The 23,151-nt window shown below is 41.2% G+C and overlaps 1 protein-coding gene, 1 long non-coding RNA gene and 1 pseudogene across 2 annotated transcripts; 2 read left to right on the forward strand and 1 right to left on the reverse strand.

The window, feature by feature from the left end:
• Window positions 1-23,151, reverse strand: part of LOC112165170 — an 86,178-nt pseudogene that overhangs the window by 39,381 nt on the left and 23,646 nt on the right.
• On the forward strand, window positions 1,486-2,724 carry LOC112165172. The gene is made up of 2 exons (XR_002922694.2): window positions 1,486-1,679; window positions 1,821-2,724. It is a non-coding gene; the product is annotated as an uncharacterized LOC112165172 (long non-coding RNA).
• Window positions 3,312-6,517, forward strand: LOC112164261. Its single transcript, XM_024300481.2, has 7 exons — window positions 3,312-3,470; window positions 3,798-4,836; window positions 4,879-5,016; window positions 5,106-5,189; window positions 5,286-5,413; window positions 5,493-5,738; window positions 5,820-6,517. Exons 1-7 carry the CDS (start codon window positions 3,312-3,314, stop codon window positions 6,492-6,494), a joined length of 2,469 nt encoding a protein of 822 aa, XP_024156249.1. The 3' UTR covers window positions 6,495-6,517.

Below are 23,151 nucleotides of genomic sequence, written 5' to 3' on the forward strand. Positions count from 1 at the left end.
AAAAGGTAAGACGAAATAAGAAAAGCTTGATGGCTTGAGTTTCTGGAGTTGTCTATCTGTTGTCTTCTGTCGATGCTTCTATTTATATCGGCTACTTTATGACTTGAACTGATCTCTTGACTCTTTGAAGTTGAGTGGAATTAGGCCTCCTCTTGGCTCAGTGACTCTATCTTGATTCGGCTTCAATACTTATCGTCGGCTGACTTGACGCTGGACTCTATCCGGATTGGCCTTGATGGACGTCATCAACGGCTGCAATTAATCTTGAAGTAGGCTATCTTGGATTGAACTCTCCTCATCGGCTGACATGAACTTCAAGTCGATTGAAATACAACTTGATCAAATTTCATCTTTGTCGCTTACCGGCCTCTCTGACAATCGGCCATTATCTTTCTAAGTTGAGTTCGGAGTGGAAACCAATTATTGTATTGGCCAATTGTCTTTTAGACAATAAACCAATGACTACGGGCCGGCCAATAATCAATGGCCTAACTTTCGAAACCCTCTATCGGCCCAGTTTTTATGTGACTTGTCTTGGACCAAAATGAATTGTCCAATTATTCACCGGCCAATGTCTCTATCTATCGGCCCAAATTACTTGTAGAGCGGCTCATTGTAATTAGAAATCACTCAATAACTATATGCACATTAGCTATGTCCGAGTGGCCATGCAAATGTGGGTACAAACATTGCCCCCCCAAGTTTCGTAAGCATTGGCGAATGTCGCCGAGTGGTTGAGAAATTTGAGTCAACCTGGCCCCCTAATCGACTTTGAGAAAATTTGAGAAAATGAAATTCGAGTAGGTAAGTGAGTTGTTCGTTAGTAAGCCAAACCAAGTTAATTAGGACAACAAGGAAATATAGCTTTTGGTGGCCAACAATTTAATATATACATGGAAGCCAATGATTATTAATTTTCAAATCGGCCAACAGAAGAATAAATAAGCAAATCGGCTAACGAAAGCCAACAATTAAGTTACTCGAGCGTGGCCGATGGATAGAACTAGAGCTGGCCAACAAGTGAGAGTGGCCCATGGAAGCCAACACATGAAAAAGTTCAAGTTGGCCAATGAGTTCAAGTGAGGGAGAGTAGGCCAACAAAGGACTTCAAATTTTAAGTTGGCCAAAAGCATGAGGAAACTCAAGTCAGCCAACACAAAAGAAAATGGCAGCCAACCCAAATTGAAAGTGGCAGCCAACTCAAGAGTTCAAATTTTAAGTAGGCCAACTAAAAGAAAGCAAACCAACAAGAACAAATTTTGAGTTGGCCAACAAAGAGAGAGGGTAAGCCAACACAAAAGAAAAATCAGCCATTGAAAAGAGAAGTGGGTCAGCCACTTAAAGAAAAGTTGGTCAGCCAACATGAAGAAGAGTTGGCCAACTCTAATAGCAAAAACTTGGCCAGCCTATTACCCGTCCTCTTTTTTTTTTTTTTTTTGAAAACTGGAACCCAATTTTATCCACTTCAGCTTTTTTTTTTTTTTTTTTATATATTTATCCCTTCATCTGCAATTATGACCACAAACAGAGAACTCTCTTCCATTTCTAGTAAAACACGAGCTACCCTTTGTCAAAGCTTGTAATTGAATCTTGCAGCTCCCACATCCTCAAATTCGTCAATTCCTCCACTTAATAGTGATCTGGGTATGAAGGCAAATGGATCATCATCACCACGAAAGGTACGAAATTTTTTGAATTTCGTTTTTGACATTAAAAACCAGAAAAACTCAGATCTGACAGATCTGAGAAATCTCCCTTTTATACCCATTTGGTTGACTGGAAATTTCAGTGAGTTCACATTCATTTGAATGAAATTGCAGGTGTAAATAGAAAACTCAAGTCTTCTCAAGCCATTTGGGTATCCCTCGATGGCGGACTGCTCAAGAACTAGCAACCCGTAGGTACGACATTTGTTCTGTCTTTGCTTCACAAGTTCATAATTGAAAGTTGGTAGAACCTGGCAAATCATGAAGTCATAATTCTCAAAGTTAATTATGTAATTTTGGTTTTCTGCACTTGAGCTTCTAATTGCCCAGAAAATCTACTGTACATCCCATGAACTAAATAAATGAGTTCATGCTTGTAGTTATGAGTGGATCAATCATGTTCCCAGATTTGCATTAGTCAAAAAGAAAATTCTGACCTTTCAATAATGTGCCAGTCCATTGGCATGTTGCCGCCAAGATTGATCCACCCTATTTGTGGGCTAGCTATTAATTATGCTTTTCATATTGCTTAATTGCTTTGGCTCATAATTGCCCAGCAAATGTTTGCTCTCTGCTCATAATCTCCAACTAATATCCAAATATATGAGACCCCCATGTAATTATGGCTCATAAATGCTTGCTGCATGTTCTTTCAAATCCCCAAATGTAATTTAATAAAATGGACCAAGCAACACTTTTGTCTTTGTTGATTTTCAAAAGCCCCGCAATGATTGAGTAAATGCATAATTATCTTCACTAGAGGAAGATAATTTAATGCCAATTGGTGATCTCATTGATCAACTTTTCCCAGACTTGATGTGATGCAATCAACTTTTCTCATTGAATTCTCACGTGCAATGCATAAGAGAAGGTCCATGTTGACCTTAAATGTGCAGATTTCAATTTAGCCGATCATACTCTGTATTTTCATTCAACTTGGCGGCCTGTTCATATTGTTTATGAACGTACCCGGCCCCTTTTTTTTTTTTTTTTCTGCGTTTTGTCATATAAACACAAGCATGAACTCATTGACATGGAAAGTTGGTCAAACATGCAAATGGCATGAAAGAAAGTTGGTCTGAATTATAATGGAGGTGTTAAGTTGCCAAGTCATAATTCACCCTGGTCCCCATTGTGTGTGTATATATATATATATACATACATTTACTGTTGCTTCCTCCTGCCCGCTGCATTTGCACTTCTCGATCTCTTTTTTATCAATAATATCTTGACATAGTCAAAGAGTGTAATCAGACACAACTTCATAATTATCGAAACCTATGAAGTTATACTTAATGCCATTTTGCAAACAATTGCATCCTTTGACTAACTTTTCCAAGACTTGCTTTAAATGCAATTAGTCAAACATAATTGTATTCCCATGTGCAATTGGCCATATATATATATATATTTATATATATATATATATATATATTTTATACGTCGAGAATGTCTTGGCTCATATGCATGTAATATGCTTTTGCCCCCCAAGTTTCGTGGTTTTCGGCGAATAGCACCGAATAACTAGAAACTTGGTGTACTCTGAGAAACATGGTGTGATAACCAATTATGCTCTATATCATGCAGGACTTGGTTGTCCAAGCAATGGCTTCGAAAGGGACCGGAGAAGACAATTATGAAGGCAAGCAAAAAAGTATCACCAAACGCTCATTTGCATTTGCGGAAGCACTAAGTCAAGCCACTGAAAAGAATGCCTCGGCCTTCATGAATAGAATAACACAAAGAGTCCCGAATGAAAGTGCGGTACGTCAACTGGGCCCAAGTTTCCATAATGATATACCGGCCGATGTGGAAAAAGTTTTGAGCCAGCATGAAGTAGATGATTCTAGCTACTTCAGTGAAGGAAAAGCATGGGGAGCATAGGGAACAAAACCAGGAAAATGGCCTGGTGAAACGACCAACTGGATTCCGTGGGTAGAACGATTCGAGAAGCGATTTGGGTAAATATGGAAACGACTTGGGATCTATGACGCCATCAAGCTGTCCACCATTACTATTCCTTGTGACCGCTCCTTGCTGGCTGCCGCTATGTGTTTTTGGAGTTCTCAAACAAACTCTCTGAAGCTTTAGTTTGGTGCACTTAGTCCGACCTTGATTGATATAGCGGCCATTATAGGCCTGCCGCCACATGGGCAAGTGGTGGACATCGTATTTGCAGAAGGAAAGTGTGACATTGATCTTGGCTGCGAACTAAGAGATCGAACTCAGGGCAGACCAGCCGTTGCTAATTTTAATACATGGATTGAGGTGTTTAACAACGGTTTGGGAAATAAGTCACTTGATAGTAATGGCAGTCCAGAAGAGAAAGGGGAAAGCCAACAGGAGACAATGGAAGTAACCCATGTAGAGCATGCTGCGTTTCTTGCCTTTTGGATATGTAAGTTCTTAGTGTGCACAACTTCTAAAAAAGTGAATGTGGAGTACTACAAGTTGGCTGAAGCATTAGCAAGTAAAGAAGTACAAGAGAGAGATCAGCCATTAGCTCTTGGTCCATTTGTGCTTGCCCACTTATACAGATGTCTTCACCACTGTGTGACCAAAGGACTGAATCCAAATTGGTCTGGGCTATTGTGGATTTTTCAGTTGTGGCTGCACACTTACTTTCCCTCTTTCAGACAGTCGGGTTTAGCATTAGCAGTTGACACCACTCTTGGACAACAATTGGCTCATTTTGATTTACTTCCTCATTCGGCAGAAGAGTGTTTTGAGGTGTTGTTCAAGTGTCCAGAGTTTTCTGCAGAACAGTTTGCCGTTTGTTTCAGTAGGAAGTATCCACCTTACCTTGCAATGGATATCAGCCAACACGCCTCAGAAAGTGAGACAAGATGGGAGACTGCGTGTTCAGCTTGGAAGAGTGCAATAGGTATGAGGGATCTCTTCTGGGGTGCCTTGTCTGGTAAAACACTCAAGTGTGGAGTGGAGTTATATTCACCATCCTATTTCAGTCATCAATTGGGATATTATCAAGCTATACCGGCTCCGGTGCCAGAATCGTCAAACCGATATAGTTCATTGCGAGCCGTTTTCTCCAATAAGGACGACATTGAGCAGAATAACAAGGCGTTTGTGTACAACATGAGCTTTCCCATGAAGACAAGAGTAGCAACTAGCAAGAGTTCCTCCCAGTTCAGAGAGTGGTGGGTGAAATGAGTAGGTAGCCGCTTTAAAGATGGGTTGGTGTCGGCTAGGCGATCGGCTTTTGCAGGAAATCCATGGGCACAAGAGAAGCCGAAAGCTGTAAGGCGTGGTAAAATAACAAGCAAAGTTGCTAGAGCAATCCCAACTATAAGTAAGTTGTTGGCCCCCCCCCCCCAAGTGTACTTTCATTTATGCACATGTTGTTAGTTTGTTCACTAACTTGGGGTTTGCTGATTGTAGGTGGCCAAGAGTCTTTGAAGAAGTGTGCTAAAGGGAGCACAAAGAGAAAGGCCATCTATAGTGCGGCCACTGAGGCGGCCAAAGGTAGGCCAAAATCAATTTGAATTGCAGTCGGCCATTATGTAAGGAATCATGGCCGATGGCTAATGGCATTTCTGTTTTGTCTCCTTTGAATAACAGATGGTGCCAGCCTGTCTTCAACGTCTCAATCTCCTCCAGCGAAACAACCGGCAAAACAAGACGAGCAATCCTCTGAGAGCGAAGAACAATTGTGCGTGGCCAAACGAAGTTGCCTAGAGACATTCAAGGTATGACACAGCACCAAAGTGAAGAATTGGCTATTAGCTTGAGCATAAATATGACATACTTTATATGATGAATTTGTAGAAGGCCAACGTCCAAAATGCCATTCCTAGTGAAACAGAGGAATCCGTGGAACTAACCATTGATAAAGATGGCCAACCAAGTAGTGACGAACCTGTGGGGGAGATAATTTCTCTTGAAAGAATGGCTGAAAGCGAAGTTGTGACAATGAATATGGAAGAGACACTTGTGCTCACCCAAACTTCAACGCAAGCCAGTATTCCCTCCTCGTCGCTTAGTGAGCAACACCTGGTGTTGGCTAATGAACTAGTAAGTATGCACCAAACATGTTTTGTGATTACTTCCCTTCTATTATGCTAAAGAACTGATTGTTAGTGGCTGACATTGTAGGAAGGTAATCAAGGGTTTGAAGCCGAACTTCAGGCTTTCATGAGGGCATTTTCGGCCGATGCTCTAATCCAACCAAAATGCTGCTCGGCCATTTCGCAGTTACCAACCGCGCAATTGACATCAAGGGAGGAAGTTGATGGGGCTCTGAAGATGGTAAAGGAAACATTAGCGCAGCCATTAAAAGAATTAGTGGAAACAGGCCAACTATCAAAAGTGAAAGTGGCCATGGATTTGTTACTTGGAGCCAAATACTTTGCCCCTCCCAAGGTAGCTCTCATTGGTGAGAAGCTAGAAGTGTTGACCCAACAAATATCCCGTGTAGCTGGTTCATACCAAGAAATAGAAAAAAGGAGACAACAAATCTTGGCTTGTGAGCAAATGAAGAAAGCCTTGGTTCCCAAGTTTGGGTGGTGTATGGAACAAAAACGGGTTGTGGAGTCTCTTGAAGGCAAGATAAATGAGTTGGAAAGCCAATTGGCGTCCTTGAAACAAGAGAGACAAGAAGTGGGGGAAAAGCTCCTTCAAAGGAGTAAGCAGTGTTTCCAAAGCCAAGGACAACTGAAAAAAATAGAGGCCGAATTGAAAAATTCCGAGCCTAGGTGTATGCAACTTGAGAGTGACCTTCAGGATACTAGTTGTACCTTGGGAGCTCTTAAAGCTTTATTAGCCGAGTAATGATGATTGATGTATGTGGCTCTTTTGTCGGCCGTGGGCCGGTTTTTGTAAACATTTGAAAGTTATGGGCCGATGAAAAACTTAATTAATTATTTGCTTACCGGTAGATTATCATAAACATCGTTGGGTCATGGATAGATAATATCTTGTAGTAGTAAATACAAGTGAAGTATAATGGTTAAGCAAACAAACTGGAAATCTGATAAAAATAATCTTTTCGGCTTAATTGCATCGGCCACGGTCAAGATGGCCTAAACATTATACATTATAAACTAGTGGCCATCTTTTGATTATACCACTACTCAGCAGCTCGCGCTTCCCATATTGTGGGATAATATTTCTTTAGGTATTGGCCATTAATGGGCATTGCGTGTCGTTCGCCATCTTTATCTCTCAAATGATATGCTCATTTTCCAAGAACTTTGTCAATAATAAACGGACCCTCCCAATTTGGTGACCATTTTCCAAATTTGGGATCCTTTGTACCGATGGGTAACACTACTTTCCAAACCAACTCGCCTTCGCCAAAACTCTTGTATTTGATCTTTTTATTATAAGCACGAGCGACAGCCTTCTTTTGAGCTTGAAGCCGATCATATGCATCCAACCGCGACTGGTCAAGATCCTCTAGTTCTTGCAACATTGCCTGACTATATTCGTCGGCTGTGAGATTATTTTGCATTGCGACTCTCAAAGATCTGACTGTCATTTCCATCGGTAACATTGCATCATGTCCATAAGTCAGAGCAAAGGGAGTTGTCCCTGTAGCCGAGCGTTTGGAGGTCCGATAAGCCCATAAAATTTCTGATAGAAGATTGTGCCAATCACGCGGATTTTCCTGAATCATCTTTTCCACAATTTGGATGAGGACCTTGTTTGTGGCCTCAGCCTATCCATTAGCCTGAGCATAATAGGGTGTCGATTGCTGCATTGTAATCTTATACTCGGCCATCCGTTTGATGACGGCTTCAGCTATGAATACCGATCCTCGGTCAGTTGTTATAGTTTATGGAATACCGAAGCGGTGAATGATGTTTTGCTCAATGAATTTGATCACCTCGGCACTACTGATGGAGGTGAATGGAACGGCCTCAACTCATTTTGTAAAGTAATCTGTGGTTACCAGTATCCATCTGTGCTGTTTAGAAGATGGGGGAGATATTTGGCCAATTATATCCATTGCCCAGCCCCGAAAAGGCCATGGCTTCACTATTGGATTCATGAGGAAAGCAGGAACTCTCTGAATGGATCCGTGAAGTTGGCATGGAGCACAGCCTCGAGCATACTCAATACAGTCTTTAAGAATAGTCGACCAGTAGTAACCATGTCTCCTGATTAACCATCTCATTTTTATCCCAACCTGGTGTGCTCCGCAAATACCTTCATGAACTTCAACCATTACTAGCTGGGCATCTTCGAAGCCAAGGCAACAAAGAAGAAGGTCAACATCAAGACTTTTCCTTAGCAGTTCACCATTTTTAATTGTGAACTTGCTAGACAACATTCTAATTTTTCGGCTCCCACCGCCATCAGTTTTCATCAAAAGGTGTTAGATTATGTAAAATCTCCAATCACCAAGTGGCACGTCAAGCTCAAAGACATCGGCCGGCATACCTCTCTCGGCCAAAGATGGCAACGATTTTCTCTCAATTGTGATGATTTTGTTAGTCTGGCCTGCTGGAATGCTGACGCCGGAAGCAATTTGAGCCATTTCATTCGCTTCACGATTGAGTTCTCGCGGAAGATGGTGAAATTCCACATCATGAAAACAACTAAGCAGTTGCTGTGCGGCGGCATAATAAGTGGCCAACGAGAGATTTGAACATCTAAAAACTTGGAGCATTTGATTGATGACTAATAGTGAGTCCCCAAACACCTTAACTCTTGTTGCTCCAAGCTCTTCCAATACTTCCAGGCCAATTATTAAGGCTTCATATTCGGCCTGGTTGTTTGTGCAGTTAAAGTCCAGTTTGAAGGCATATTGATGCTTTTGGCCGGTTGGAGATTCAATCACTATTCCTGCCCCGGAGGAGTCGCAGGTGCTTGAGCCATCAAAATATAGTAGCCAAGGCTCATGATACATCTGGCCGACTTGTGCAGTATCTATTTCGACGTTCTCCATATCTTCAATTTCAACAGAAGGGTGGTTAGCAAGAAATTGAGCCAATGCCTGGCCTTTGATTGATTTTTGAGCCACGTATTTGAAAGTAAATTCAGAAAGCGCCATTGTCCATTTTCCAATTCGGCCTTTGTTGATTGGCCGAGTCAACATATATTTGATCAAATCCGTTTGTGAAATTATATGAACAACTGATGGTAACATATAATGTCGTAATTTAATTGCCGAAAAGTAGAGCACGAGGCATAGTTTTTCAATCGCCGAATATCTTATCTCAATGGGTGTGAGGATTCTGCTCAAATAATGGATAGCTTGCTCTTTTCCTTGATCATTGTCTTGAGCCAACATGCTCCCAATTGATTCAGTTGTGGCCGCTATGTAGAGCTTCAGCGGCTTTCCTTTCTGTGGAGGTACTAACACTGGGGGTTGTGTTAAATACTTCTTGAGTTCGTCAAAAGCTTGTTGGTGCTCTGGCTCCCACTTGTACTCATCTCCAATTTTCAACTTAAGTAGAGAAGAGAAAGGCCGAAGTTTACCGTCAAAGTTAGAGATGAATCGTCTGAGAAAATTAACTTGACCAAGGAATGATTGTAGCTGTTTTTTGTTAGAAGGAGCGGGTGCATCGATAATGGCTTTAGCCTTATTCTTGTCGACCTCAATTCCCCGCTAGTGAATAAGAAAACCTAGAAAATTCCCCGCTGATACTCCTTAAACGCACTTCTTGGGGTTCATTTTAAGTTTATGTTTTCGCATACGTTTGAATGTTTGCTCAAGATCAGCTAGATGTCCTGATCGGATTTTTGATTTAACAACCACGTCATCTATGTACACCTCTACGGTTTTGCCAATTAAATCGTGAAAAATGGCATTCATGGCCCTTTGGTAAGTTGCTCCTGCATTCTTTAAGCCGAAAGGCATCACTACCCATTCAAAGGTTCCAACAAAGCCTGGGCACCTAAAGGCGGTTTTATGGACATCCTCTTCGGCTACAAATATTTGATTATAGCCGGCATGTCCATCCATGAAAGATAATATTTCATGTTTGGCCACTCCATCAATTAAGAGATCGGCCATTGGCATAGGATATTCATCTTTTGGAGTTGCTAAATTTAAGTTTCTGAAGTCAACGCATACTCTCATCTTGCCATTTTTCTTTCTTACATGTACAGCGTTGGAAACCCATTCCACATATCTAGCAAGTCTAATAAATTTAGCATGTAGTAATCGTTCAATTTCCTCTTTCATTTCAATTTGTACCTCGGCGGAACATCGCCGAGGAGCTTGTTTGTAAGGTTTACAATCATCTCTAAGAGGTAATACATGTTCTACTAAGCTTCTATCGAGCCAAGGCATTTCATGGTACTCCCATGCAAAACAATCCTTATATTCTCGTAATAAAGCCTCCATAGCTGCTCGTAGTTCTGGATCGAGAAGTCTACTGATAGAGATTAGCCGAGGGTTATCTTCATCTCCCAAGTTGATTTGGTCTACAGGATCTTGAGTTTCGGCTTCAGTATCTTCTAATTCGGCCGGGGCTGGGCCGATATCTTCCAACTGCAATTCTTCTTCCTGTTGTTCTGCAATATATTCCATCAAGTTGATGGCCGAGTTAGACTTGGTAATCCTGCAGGCCCAATAGGCCAACAAACGTCCTAAAATAGATCGGACTGCGGCCTTTCTTTCTAGAGACCTTGGGTCTCTAGACATTGATATTGTCCTTGAAGAGGTCAACCAGGGTTGGACGTTCTGCATCTTGCAAAACATCCTCACTCCTTAGGTTGACAATTTTCTGGGCCGTAACTTGGGTAGGTCGGCCCTTGCTATCTTGTCCACTGAAAGTGAAATAACCAATATCGTCCTCATAAAACCTTGCTTCTACTATATTGGTGGATGCTTGAAATGGATTATTGTCTGCTGGAATGACCTCAATTTTGTCTCCATGCCAGAAGATCAAAACTTGATGCAGGGAAGAAGGCACACATAAGTTCTAGTGAATCCAATCGCGGCCAAGCAACGCATTGTAATGAGCAGATGAATCGACCACGAAGAAAGCTGTCATGTTTGTCTTTTCCCCCACTGTGACATCAAGTGGGAGGATACCTCTTGGCCTGCTCTTCCCGCCAGAGAAGTTGCTCACTGTGATGTCCGAAGGTAGCAAATCGGATTCAGTTCTGCGTAATTTCTTCATAACGGCTGTAGGTAACACATTAACTGCTGCACCATTGTCCACCAAAACTTTCGTTATTGGATATCCCTCTATGTAAGCCGTGATGTATAACGGCTTCAAATGTTGAGCCATTTTGGCCGTTGGTTTTGTGAGTACCACACGGCCGTCTTCATCCTTCAACTGGGCAACGGCTTCATCAATCTCAAATCGAGGTTGTTGATCTGCAACAAAGTCGCCGATCAGTTCATTTGACTGACCTGGTTGAGCTTTGAGTTCGGAAGGTAGGACATAAACCATGTTGATGTCCATTGTATTACCTTCTCCTTTTCCAAAGGCGGCCTCGCCCTTGTAAAATGGGGATAAGGTTTCCATGTCAAAAGCTGTGTCATCTCCTATGTCGTAGTCGATTCCAGCTTCATTATCATAGTCACCTTGTTCTTCTTCTTCCCCATAATCGACTTCCTCATCACCCTCGTCTCCATAATCGTCTTGCTTACCATTGTTCGTGGCAGCACCTTCTACCATTTCTTCATCCTTTAACTGCTGATTGAGACTGGCTTGCTCTTTCTTCAATTCTTCAATGGCCCCAGTTGTCAGCTTGGTGGATGCCTTCTCTGTCTCTGCTTGCCACTTGATTGCACGAGCCCGCAGGTATTTGGACAAATTATCTAGTAATTTGCTCTCGGCGGACGTGAATCCATAAATCTCAGCAGCTGGATGTTGTTTATGGTAGGTGCGGAGGTAAGTCAGGTCAGCATCAGAAATAGGTAAGTTATCAATATTGGCTTCCAGCTTACAATTCTCCATCATTGCCTGATAACTGATTTTTAAGCCGATGCTAGAATCCTCAGTGATGAGGTATGACTCTGAAGACAGATCCTTTTCCAACATCTTCATCATCGCGCTTTCCTCCTCAGTTAGGCCATAAGTGGCCAATGCTGAATACATCCTATGATATTTTTTCATCATCCCTAGATCTTGATTTGAGAACGGCGGATCCTGTCCTCTCAGTACTCTTATGGTAGGGACTTTTCCATTTGGCGTCTTATCCATAGCCGCCTTTTGTACTTCCTTTTGTTGTTCAATATCCTTAGCTTTGGCATCGGCTTTCGCTTGGTCTTCAGTCGCAAAGTCTTGCTTTTCTAAATAATCATCAAGTTCCCTTGCGAGCTGGGCCTCTTCTGGCATTATGCCATAGGTTTCCTCGGCCGAGTGACTTCTATGAAAACATCTAAGGAAATGAAAGTCGGCTTCTGAAACTGGAATTTGAGCGACTATATCCTTCTTTTGGATTCCTTTGCGATGTGCTTGATACAAAGCTTTTAAACCAGGTGTAATGAATCGGCTATGGAAATCCTGTCGAATCAGAGCATGATCGGCATCAGAATTTGCTACTATTGTATTGAGAATATAGTCTTGACTCCTTGGAAGCCCATAAATTGCAGGGGCTGAATGTTTCTGGTGAAACTTCCTCATTGTTTCTAATTCAGCCAACTTAAATGGAGGGTTAAGATGTTTGAAAACCTTAACCCCTCCTTCAGTAAAACGTAGATGGGGTAGCTTTGGGAAGCTAAGGACATTTTCAAAATGATCACCGATGGTCTCAAGTTTCATAGGTTCTCCTGAATCCTTATGAAAGTCCTCCCTTATTATAGGGGCTTCTTTGTTATCTGCTTCAGTAGAGCGTCTGACTTCCTGCCCTTCTAACCCTTGCTGCCTTGCGGCCGCCACTTCCCTTTGCATACATCTCTTTTGACTATATTGGCCGTGGGAGTCCCCAATTCATTGCCAGCATGTTTCCCTCCTCAGTCTTTCTTCTTACTTTCTTCACAATTAGTTGGGGCTTTTAACCCAGGCTTTACCTGTCGATCAGTAGCTAACTCTTGGTTCTTGATTTGCAGAAGATTATTAAGAGTTACCTCACAATTGCAACGGCTGCACAGAATCACAGCGCTGGCCGGAGGTACTTTTGAAGTAGATGACGATGAAGCCTTCAAAGCCGGTGGCATTGTCATATCGTATGCATCCTCATCCTGACTGTCATAAACTGGTTCCCTCCTCTGGTCACGAAACATATACCTCCTTCGGGCCCTAGGATCAGACAAGTTCATATTTGGCCAATTCCTCCTGTGACCTCTTGGGAAGTTGACGTACACCATGTTGACTAGAAAAGGGTCGGTATCGACAAGCTGAGCTGGTTTGCTCGTCTCCGGAAACTTCAGCTTTCCTTTTTCAATGAGATCCTGCAAAGTATCACGGTAAACCACACAATTGTTAGTAGAATGCTTCCATGAATTGTGAAATTTACAATAAGACTTATTTCTAGTTTCATCGGCCTTAGGTATAACATGGCCGTTTGGCAATTTAATTACTTTCTCAGTAAGAAGTTGATCAAAAATTATGTCAGCCTTTGTGATATCAAAAGTGTAAGTGCGGGTATGTGTCAATCTTAAAGGTGTGCCATCTTTGGTATGGTAGGTTATCGGCTGAGGTTTATCCTTGATTGGGTTTGTTGGCTTTGCAAGGGCTTTACAAATCATTGGTTTGTTTATAAACAATTCGGCAGCATTGACATCGGCCGAATCTTCTTCCTCGACCTTCAAACCTTCGAAATTGGCCTCCATAGCATGAACAGTAGGATTCTTATAATAAGTTCCCTTTGAGGCTGATCTAGCTTGAGTCTCTTCTCTAATGATTGCCTCATATCTAGCCACGCTAGTGGTCAATTCAAAGATGTCTCTAATATCAACTCCCTCATATTTCTTGCGCAATTCATAATTCAGACCTTGCTGAGCTATTCGAACAAACTCTAGCTCTCCCAAATTGACTCGGCACTTATTTCTTGCGGCCTTAAATCTATCTAAGAAATCTTGGGCCGACTCATGTGCTTCTTGATACATTTTTGCTAAATCAGCAATTGTGACTTCTGGTTCGGCTCTGTAGAATTGCTCATGGAAAGTTCTTTCCATGTCGGCCCAGTTTTGAATAGAATTAGGAGCCAAGTTGACATACCAAGCATGAGCAGGGCCGGTCAGTGAGTTCTCAAACCACTTCAACTTCAAATCATCATCTCTAGAATACTCAGCACATCGCGCTGTGAACTGGGAAATATGTGCTATAGTTGATTGGTAATCATCTCCACTGAATAAAGGAAAGTCGGGAAATTTGAATCCCCTCGGATAGTCTCTGTTTTCAACCCTTTCCGGATATGGTTTGGTGTATCTCGGCCTGGCCGTTCTTCTAGGAGCCGACCCTACAGTCTCTTCATAAATTCTCCTTATTTCTTCGACTGTCAACCCATTCCTAGGTGGATTTTGTCCTCCCAAACCGTTGTTGTTATTTATCGGCTGTTGCACATAATTATTGGCCATTCCAAATTGGGGTTGAGCTTGAAACGGCTGTCCACCAATAGGAAACTGAGCCTGTGGCTGTGGAACTTATGCATGAGCTTGCTGCCATGGAGGTTGAAGTGCTTGGTTGAATTGGCCTTGTTGATTTTGTATCAGTAAGGTTTGCAAAGTGTTCTGACCATTCACCATAGCCGCCATTGTTTGGTTCAGTTGCTCAAGAGACGTTTGCAATCCTCCGATAGATCGGTTAGTATTCTCTCCCAAAACAGTAGCTAACTGATCTACCAACGTTCTATTGTTGATTTCTCCTCGAGTAGCGAGTTCATTCTTCTGCAATTTAAAAACCTCATTCAATGCTTTGTACAAATACTCGGTTGACACTCCGGCCGGTCCTAAATAATCAGTTTCCACAGTATCTCTAACTCTACCGTCTCGTGCTGCATAGATGATAGCACCAGGAGTGGTTGCACTATTTGAGGCACTCTGAAAATCATTAAGTGGTGAATCTCTAGACGAACTTTCAGTAGATTGCCTGGCCAAGGCTGCGTCAGCGGCCGCTCGTCTCATGTCTTCTTGCCTTGCAGCGGCGTTGGCTGCCACTGCTTGTGTGGCCTCCTGTCTTGCGGCTAGTTCGGCTGATGCAGTCTTTGCTGCTTCTTAAGCTCTATGTTCATCGGCTGATTGTTTTGCCGATGAAGCGTCTGAAGTCCCATTCCCACTTGACTCAAGTGACATTCTGATTGGAGTAAGATCGAGCTTCGGTCGTGATGGACAAAAAGTTGAATTATGTCCTGACTCTCCACACCGAAGACACTTCTTTCCCCTATTTACACTGTATGGGTTGTCTTGTTTTTGTTGACTAACCTCCTTCCCTTGCATTCAACCTTACTAAGAAAATAGTAATCTTTGTCCCACTGGGCGTGCCAAAAGATGTTGCCTCTGAAAATCACCTCGGCCTATACAGCCGAGGGACCAAGGAACAAATGTCCTTCTCAATGAATAGATGCGGAGCGTGCCAGCACACGGCCAGAAGACCAAGTGTGCAACTGTAGGTGTAGTGGATGTAGATCTGACTTATCAAGCAATTGTTAGCCGAGGAAGGAACTTATTCTCGGCTGCGGTTCGATGCCTCTAGATTAAGGACTTGGTGGCTGAAGGTCGGGTGAGTTAGGTGTGGTTGTGAGAGTATGAGTAAATATAAGATTAATAGCTACTATGAGACTACGAACAGTAAATAGCACGATCAAACAAGTAAAGCATAAAGACAATAAGGAGCAAATAAAAGATAATAACAACGAAATTGAAAACTGGAATGGCTGCAAGTTATTAACTATTGTTTGAAAGGAAACAAAAAGAACAATTCAAAATCGATACTAGGCTACAAGAATGTCAAAGTAACTGAGATTGTAACTAGCAAAGCACATAAACTAGGAAACAGACGAAAATTCTACCTAAGCAAAAGGTAAGACGAAATAAGAAAGCTTGATGGCTTGAATTTCTGGAGTTGTCTGTCTGTTGTCTTCTGTCGATGCTTCTATTTATATCGGCTGCTTTATGACTTGAACTGATCTCTTGACTCTTTGAAGTTGAGTGGAATTAGGCCTCCTCTTGGCTCAGTTACTCTATCTTGATTCGGCTTCAATACTTATCGTCGGCTGACTTGACGGTGGACTCTATCCGGATTGGCCTTGATGGACGTCATCAACGGCTGCAATTAATCTTGAAGTAGGCTATCTTGGATTGAACTATCCTCATCGGCTGACATGAACTTCAAGTCGATTGAAATACAACGTGATCAAATTTCATCTTTGTCGCTTACCGGCCTCTCTGACAATCGGCCATTATCTTTCTAAGTTGAGTTCGGAGTGGAAACCAATTAGAGTATTGGCCAATTGTCTTTTAGACAATAAACCAATGACTACGGGCCGGCCGATAACCAATGGCCTAACTTTCGAAACCCTCTATTGGCCCAGTTTTTATGTGACTTGTCTTGGACCAAAATGAATTGTCGAATTATTCACCGGCCAATGTCTCTATCTATCGGCCCAAATTACTTGTAGAGTGGCTCATTGTAATTAGAAATCACTCAATAACTATATGCACATTAGCTATGTCCGAGTGGCCATGCAAATGTGGGTACAAACATGAAGATAATCATTTCGACTAAACCAGTTGGTCCAGGCCGGGTGTATACATCATCATCATCATCATCAATTCATATTTACTTTCTCATACGAAAAGCAAATACACATCAAGCATCCAATATATCATGTTAGCCGGGCTACCGGGAACATTTATCCGGTAGAATAATTATGATAAATATATGGACAATACGCATGTAAACACATTATTAATTTCTTCTCACATGCAAAAGAAAGAACAAATAATCATGGTAAATGCTTAGTTTTATGAGATCCAATTCAGTTCTTAAATTACCATATGCACAATCAAGGACATTTTTCTGCAACACAATGTTGAGAACAAAGTAGTACTAGCCAGAGAGACTTACCAAGGACGTCGATCGTTGTCCCACCAGGAATAGTTGCTCGAGAGTCTGGACCTTCGACAGAGACTGTCATCCTTCTCCCCTTCCTATACAAGCTCTCTCCTTACAGAATAACAAAATATAGGACCCTAATTCTATGCCTTGCTAGTTAGTTGTTTTTTGCCTAGTTTCTTACTTTGTTTCCCTGCATAAGCAGTCTATTGCTTTATTAGATGAAGGACATATACATCAAATTTCCAAAGGTTTCAGATCATGTAAACTGGGCACCTAGCTGACCACTTTATTTATAAACCTACAAGACCTGACTGCACGTAAGTAAGTTTCTGGTCTATCGGAGATCTGGTCAGAGAGGAAGAGAGAATGAAAATGTGGTCCAAATGGCAACGCTCTTTCAAAAACCCGATTTTGTGGCCTAGGAGTTGGTTTGTAACCTAAACTAGGCCTCATCATATGGCCCTTGGGCCCTAAGCCCGCCCTAAGCCCGCCCGGCCCGGCCCTTCCATTAGGGCGGGCCGGCCCGACCCTTTCTCAAATAGGGTAGGGTAAGGGTCATGCAAATGAAACCCGGCCCGGCCCGATTGAGCCCGAAAGGGCCAAGCCCGGCCCGGCCCGGCCCTAAAATTTATATGTTATTTTTATTATTTTTCTATATTACATATTTACATAAAAAGAAATAAGAAATATGTTATTTTAGAGAATGAGTATTAGATTGAACATTTGAACCCAATTAATTTATGTAAATCTAATTTTTATATCATACACTCCAAAGAGAATGGACACTAATTTTTTTATAAATCTATATTTATATATCATACACTCCAAAGAGCAACCTCTATCAATTCAAAGAAAATGAGAAAATCAACCGTTTGATGTGATTATTACAATAAATTATGCGTGTGGTTAAAAATTTAGTCAATTTCACCATAGTTTCGAACCCGATCGGATTGGTCAACCATATTCACTTGTATGTTTTCTTGGTTGACCGATGGCGTGACAACCGCAAAACGTGCTAATTTTTTTACATCACATTTTTAAATATTTCATCAATGGCTGTGTGTAGATATAAGATAAAAATTTCAAATTTAATTACAAATATGTTGGTCTATACCAATTTGCCTCCTAAAGTTGTATAACTTATACATTGCATTTAAATGATTGAGGTTACCCTCCATGAGCAAAATGGGGGACGAAATGGAATTTTTTAAAATAAACCGCTGGATGTTGTTTTCATATGAATATATGTTAGTGGTAGAAATTTCAGCAATTTCTGCCTTCGATTGGACCTCGATCTACCCGGTCAACTTAATACCCTAAATAGAACATAAAACAAATATGCTCTTAACCGGTCCTTGGCAATTCACTTTTTTCGATCTTTCAGCCCCCACACTCTTATGGGTAGGGGGTCTACTTACGGATGTCAAAATTCTGCAACATTTGTCCGCGCATGGTGTCGCTCCCCTTAGGGAAGTTTGCTTGTGCAAAGCGTTGACCGCTACGTTGGACGCCTTATTCACGGCAGATCGGCCTAATTTCTTTACATAATACCTATCAATGTTGTATAAACATATGAGAATTTTCAGATTGGTCGATTTTCATTTCAAAATTTTTGGATCGCACATAATCCTTATATGCCTTGTAATGTAGTATAACTAGTTTATTAGGCTTGTTACCCTCCATGAGCAAAATGGGGGACGAAATGGAATTTTTTAAAATGAACCGCTGGATGTTGTTTTCATATGAATATATGTTAGTGGTAGAAATTTCAGCAATTTCCGCCTTCGGTTGGACCTCGATCTACCTGGTCAATTTAATACCCTAAATAGAACATAAAACAAATATGCTCTTAACCGGTCCTTGGCAATTCACTTTTTTCGATCTTTCAGCTCCCACACTCTCATGGGTAGGGGGTCTACTTACGGATGTCAAAATTCCGCAACGTTTGTCCGCGCATGGTGCCGCTCCCCTTAGGGAAGTTTGCTTGTGCAAAGCGTTGACCGCTACGTTGGACGCCTTATTCACGGCAGATCGGCCTAATTTCTTTACACAATACCTATCAATGTTATATAAACATATGAGAATTTTCAGATTGGTCGATTTTCATTTCAAAAATTTTGGATCGCACATAATCCTTATATGCCTTGTAATGTAGTATAACTAGTTTATTAGGCTTGTTACCCTCCATGAGCATTGTCAGATTGATCAATTTCCATTTTGAAATTTTTGGCACGCCCGAATAAGCCATAATTTTTTTTAGTTTTTCTATTTTTTAATTACGTTTCTCTTTTTCTATAATATGCAATTTATCTCTTTCTTTGTAATTGATTTCATAAGTTTTGTTTTCTTTAATTTCTATTTTCTTTGTTACACAACAATTAATATTGGGAGATTTATATAGATAGTTAATTGAATATAACCACCTTAAGTAATATTAATAAATGTTATAAGTTACAAGTATTATATGAATATAAAATATGTTCAATAAAAAACAATGAGTCTTTTATCACCAATGTATACCATTAAGCCATATTTTGAGAAGAAAAAAATAATGTTTTTTTTTTGTTAAACAAAATAAGGCCCTTTTTGGCCCATTTCGGCCCTATTTGGCCCTATTTGAGGGCCGGCCCGACCTGGCCCTTTCGGCCCTAACGGATCGGGCTTTTCGGGCGGGTAAGGGTTAGCATATTTAAGCCCCGGCCCGACCCTACCCGGCCCTAAATTTTGTTGACTTTGACTAGGCCCGGCCCGGCCCGACCCTAAGCCCTAAAATTTAGGGTAGGGCCGGCCCTAACCCGGCCCATGATGACCCCTAACCTAAACTATAGTGTATTGTAATAGCGGTCAAAGTCATAACCATCTAAAATGTAACCTTGTGACGTGGACTCATACACTACGGGATTTTCCACATGATAAACTCGGCATTGTCGTCCACAAGTATGTAAGGAGTTAAAAATCACATGCAGTTTTGTGGGTTTTGTTAATTACTACATAAAAAGGATTTTATGTTTAATAAACTCAATCATTGTGAAAAATTTTAAATGTAAGAATCACATGATACAACGTCAGAAATTAGATAGATTTAATTTATCTAGGCTCATTGTATGTGATGCAAACTATATCTGTGATTAAAAGCAGGTTAGAGCGAGTTTTTACCCTAACCTACGATACTCTAAATCTTGAGTTTGAATACTCTCTCCTCTGCTATTGGTAATAATCAAACGTTACTTCTCATTCTCAAAGTCTTCGAATAATGAAAATTAAGCTAAGTTCTTTGATTTAAACTAGATAGGCCCAACATACACTGTGTGTGAATATATATATATATATATATATACTAGACTCCAAACACACCCTATGGGGGTAGATAATTATGTGGGAAGTTATTCTACAGAATGTGGAGAAAATTGCTGCACATATTTTGTTTTTGATTTTTTTTTTGTTAAATTTCTTTTGATTTTCTTTTATTTGTGAATTGACCATTTTATCTTTCTCAAATATTTCAGTTCAAATGTTTTTTAATATTTGAGGGATATTTTGGTAAAATTTTTCTGTTTTGGCGGACAAGCTCTCTTCTCTTAATAATAGTATAAAGAGATATATATGTATACTGTAAAAATAAAATGCTAATTGGAATTGGTCTACTCATTTAATTTCATAACCCCTTTATATAGGGAGAGAATTACAATGGAAAGAACAATTACAATGATGACATTAACTACTGATTGGTTCGTAATTCATGCTGATTGATGTTAATCGGTAATTGCTTGATTCCCTCACCGTCAATCACTTTGACGAAGGCACACAATATGTTTTTCCTTTAACACTCCCCCTTGTGCCAAGTCAAAGACGAAATAGTGCATGAGTTGTTGCCTCACTAAAAACTTTGCCAAGTAACAATAAAAACCCTGTGGGACAAAAATACACGTTGGTCGAAGGAAAAGAGCACAACGCACCTTTTACATTTGAGTATGACATGTGTGTGTTAGACTCCCCATGACGTCTACACCTCCCCCTGATACTAACATTAATCTAGGGAGGTTGGAAAGTCTTCGCATTCCTATGCTTTTCACATGTTTCTCAAATGTGTCCTTAGGCAATGATTTGGTGAACAAATCTGCCACATTCTCCTCAGACCTTACTTGATTCATTTGAATCATGAGGAGAGTCTGTTGTTGCTGATTGTAGGACAACTTTGGCGATATGTGTTTTGTGTTATCACCCTTAATATAACCTAGCTTCATCTGTTCGATGCAAGCTGCATTGTGTTCGTAAATGCAAGTAGGCTCTTCAGTGGTAGAACTCAAACCACTAGTCCCTCGAATATATGCAATGATAGTTCTTAACCATACACACTCAAGAACCGCCTCATGTAGAATAATGATCTCTGAGTGGTTTGAGGAGGTAGCCACAAAGGTTTGCTTGGTTGATCTCCAAGATATCGCTGTGTTCCCATTGGTAAATACATAACCAGTTTGGGAACGATATGTGGGTCAGATACGTATCCAGCATCAGCAAAACCGACCAAAACGTCATTTGGCGTTTTAGTGTAGTGAGTGGCGTTTTTTGCCATCAACATTTCCTTTAGGGATTGCAGTTCCATCTGCGGTCCCTCTTGTCTCTCTGTAGGGAAAGAACAGTCCCAAGTCAATGGTTCTTTTTAGGTATCGAAAATGTTCTTGATACCATTCCAGTGACGCTGCGTTGGCGCTGAGCTAAATCTAGCTAACAAGTTCACTGAGAATGCAATGTCTGGTCGAGTAAATTGGACTAAGTACAATAATGCGCCTATTGCACTTAGATAGGGAATTTCAGCTCCCAATACTTGTTCGTCATCTTCGTTTGGACGAAATAGATCTTTCCTTGCATCCAAACTTCGACCGATCATGGGAGTGCTAGCAGGATGTGCTTTGTCCATGTTATATCGCCTGACTTTTGGACACAGACTGGTGGATTAATATTCCACAAACTCGGTGTTCTAGTTCAAGACCTAGATAGAATCGAGTTTTCCCAAGATCCTTCATCTCAAATTCGGATTTCAAGTAGCTCGTGGTTTCTCTTATTTCATCAAGAGTACCAGTTATGACATATACTACTACAATTTGCAAATCCGGAACTTGTTTTCTTTATGAATACGCAGGGGCATAATTCATCGTTCTTATATCCCTTCCCAATCAAGTAGTCACTTAGATGGGTATACCACATCCATCTGGATTGTTTCAATCCGTAAAGTGAGCGTTTCAACTTAATTGCAAACGCACTCTGTGGTTTAGAGTCACTTGACTTGGGTAATGTAAGGCCATCAGGCACTTTCTTATATATCTCAGAATCTAGATCCCCATAGAGATATGCAGTAACCACATCTATGAGCTGCATTTCCAGTCCTTTGGAAACTACTAAGCTAACTAAGTAGCGGAACGTTATAACGTCCATTTTGGGAGAGAATGTCTCCTCGTAGTCAATTCCAGGGCGTTGTGAGAAACCTTGCGCCACAAGGCGAGCCTTGTACCTTAGGACTTCATTCTTCTCATTACGCTTTCTGACAAAGACTCATTTATGTCCTACAGGCTTTACACTTGGTGGGGTTAGCACTACCAGACCAAATACCTGTCTCTTTGTCAGAGAATCTAATTCTACCTGGATTGATTCATTCCATTTAGGCCAATCTGCTCTTTGTTGACATTTTTCAACAAAGCGTGGTTCGATATCATCGTGCTCTATGATTCCTTGAGCAACAGTATATATCATCAATGTGTATGGAAAATCTTTCTATCAACTCATAAGTACTCTCGTAATCCTTTGAGATTTCTTTGTTCTCTGGAATCATTTCAAACATCGGAGCGTCCTCCAGTATTGATTTAATGGACATAACTATAATCAGAGACAATCTCATGAGAGGGATTCTATACATTGATGATTGGTTTGTGCCTTACTCACCCTCTTCTTCCTTGGGTGAGTGTCAATCGAACCAAGTGACCTCCCCCTCTTCCTTGGGGAGCCACGGCCTCAACCACACCTCCACTAACTGCGGTTGCAGTGCCTCTATCTGCGGCACCGTGCCCCTTGTTGGGGACTTCTAACCTTGTAGACACATTTGCAGCTGGTATATGTGATCTCGTCACTTTTACGATATCAGTAAACGCATCAGGCATCGAATCAGCTACGTTCTGAAGATCGATTATTCTTTTCACTTCACTTTCACTTAATGAAGTGCGGGGATCAAGATGAGACAGAGTGGGGACAAACCACGACAATTCCTGTCGTTCCCTTGGAAAATCCTTTTTCCTATCTCCCCCTAATGACGGGAAGACTGTCTCATCAAAGTGACAATCCGCAAATTTAGCGGTAGAGAGATCGCCTGTCAAGGGTTCCAAATAGTGGATAATTGTTGGGGATTCGTATCCAACATAAATACTTAATCGTCTCTGAGGACCCATTTTGGTGCGCTGTGGGGGCGCAATAGGCACATATACTGCTCAACCAAATATGCGTGAGTGTGGTGTCAGGCTCATATCCAGTTA

Source organism: Rosa chinensis, chromosome 5 (assembly GCF_002994745.2).
Source record: "Rosa chinensis cultivar Old Blush chromosome 5, RchiOBHm-V2, whole genome shotgun sequence".
Lineage (NCBI taxonomy): Eukaryota > Viridiplantae > Streptophyta > Magnoliopsida > Rosales > Rosaceae > Rosa > Rosa chinensis.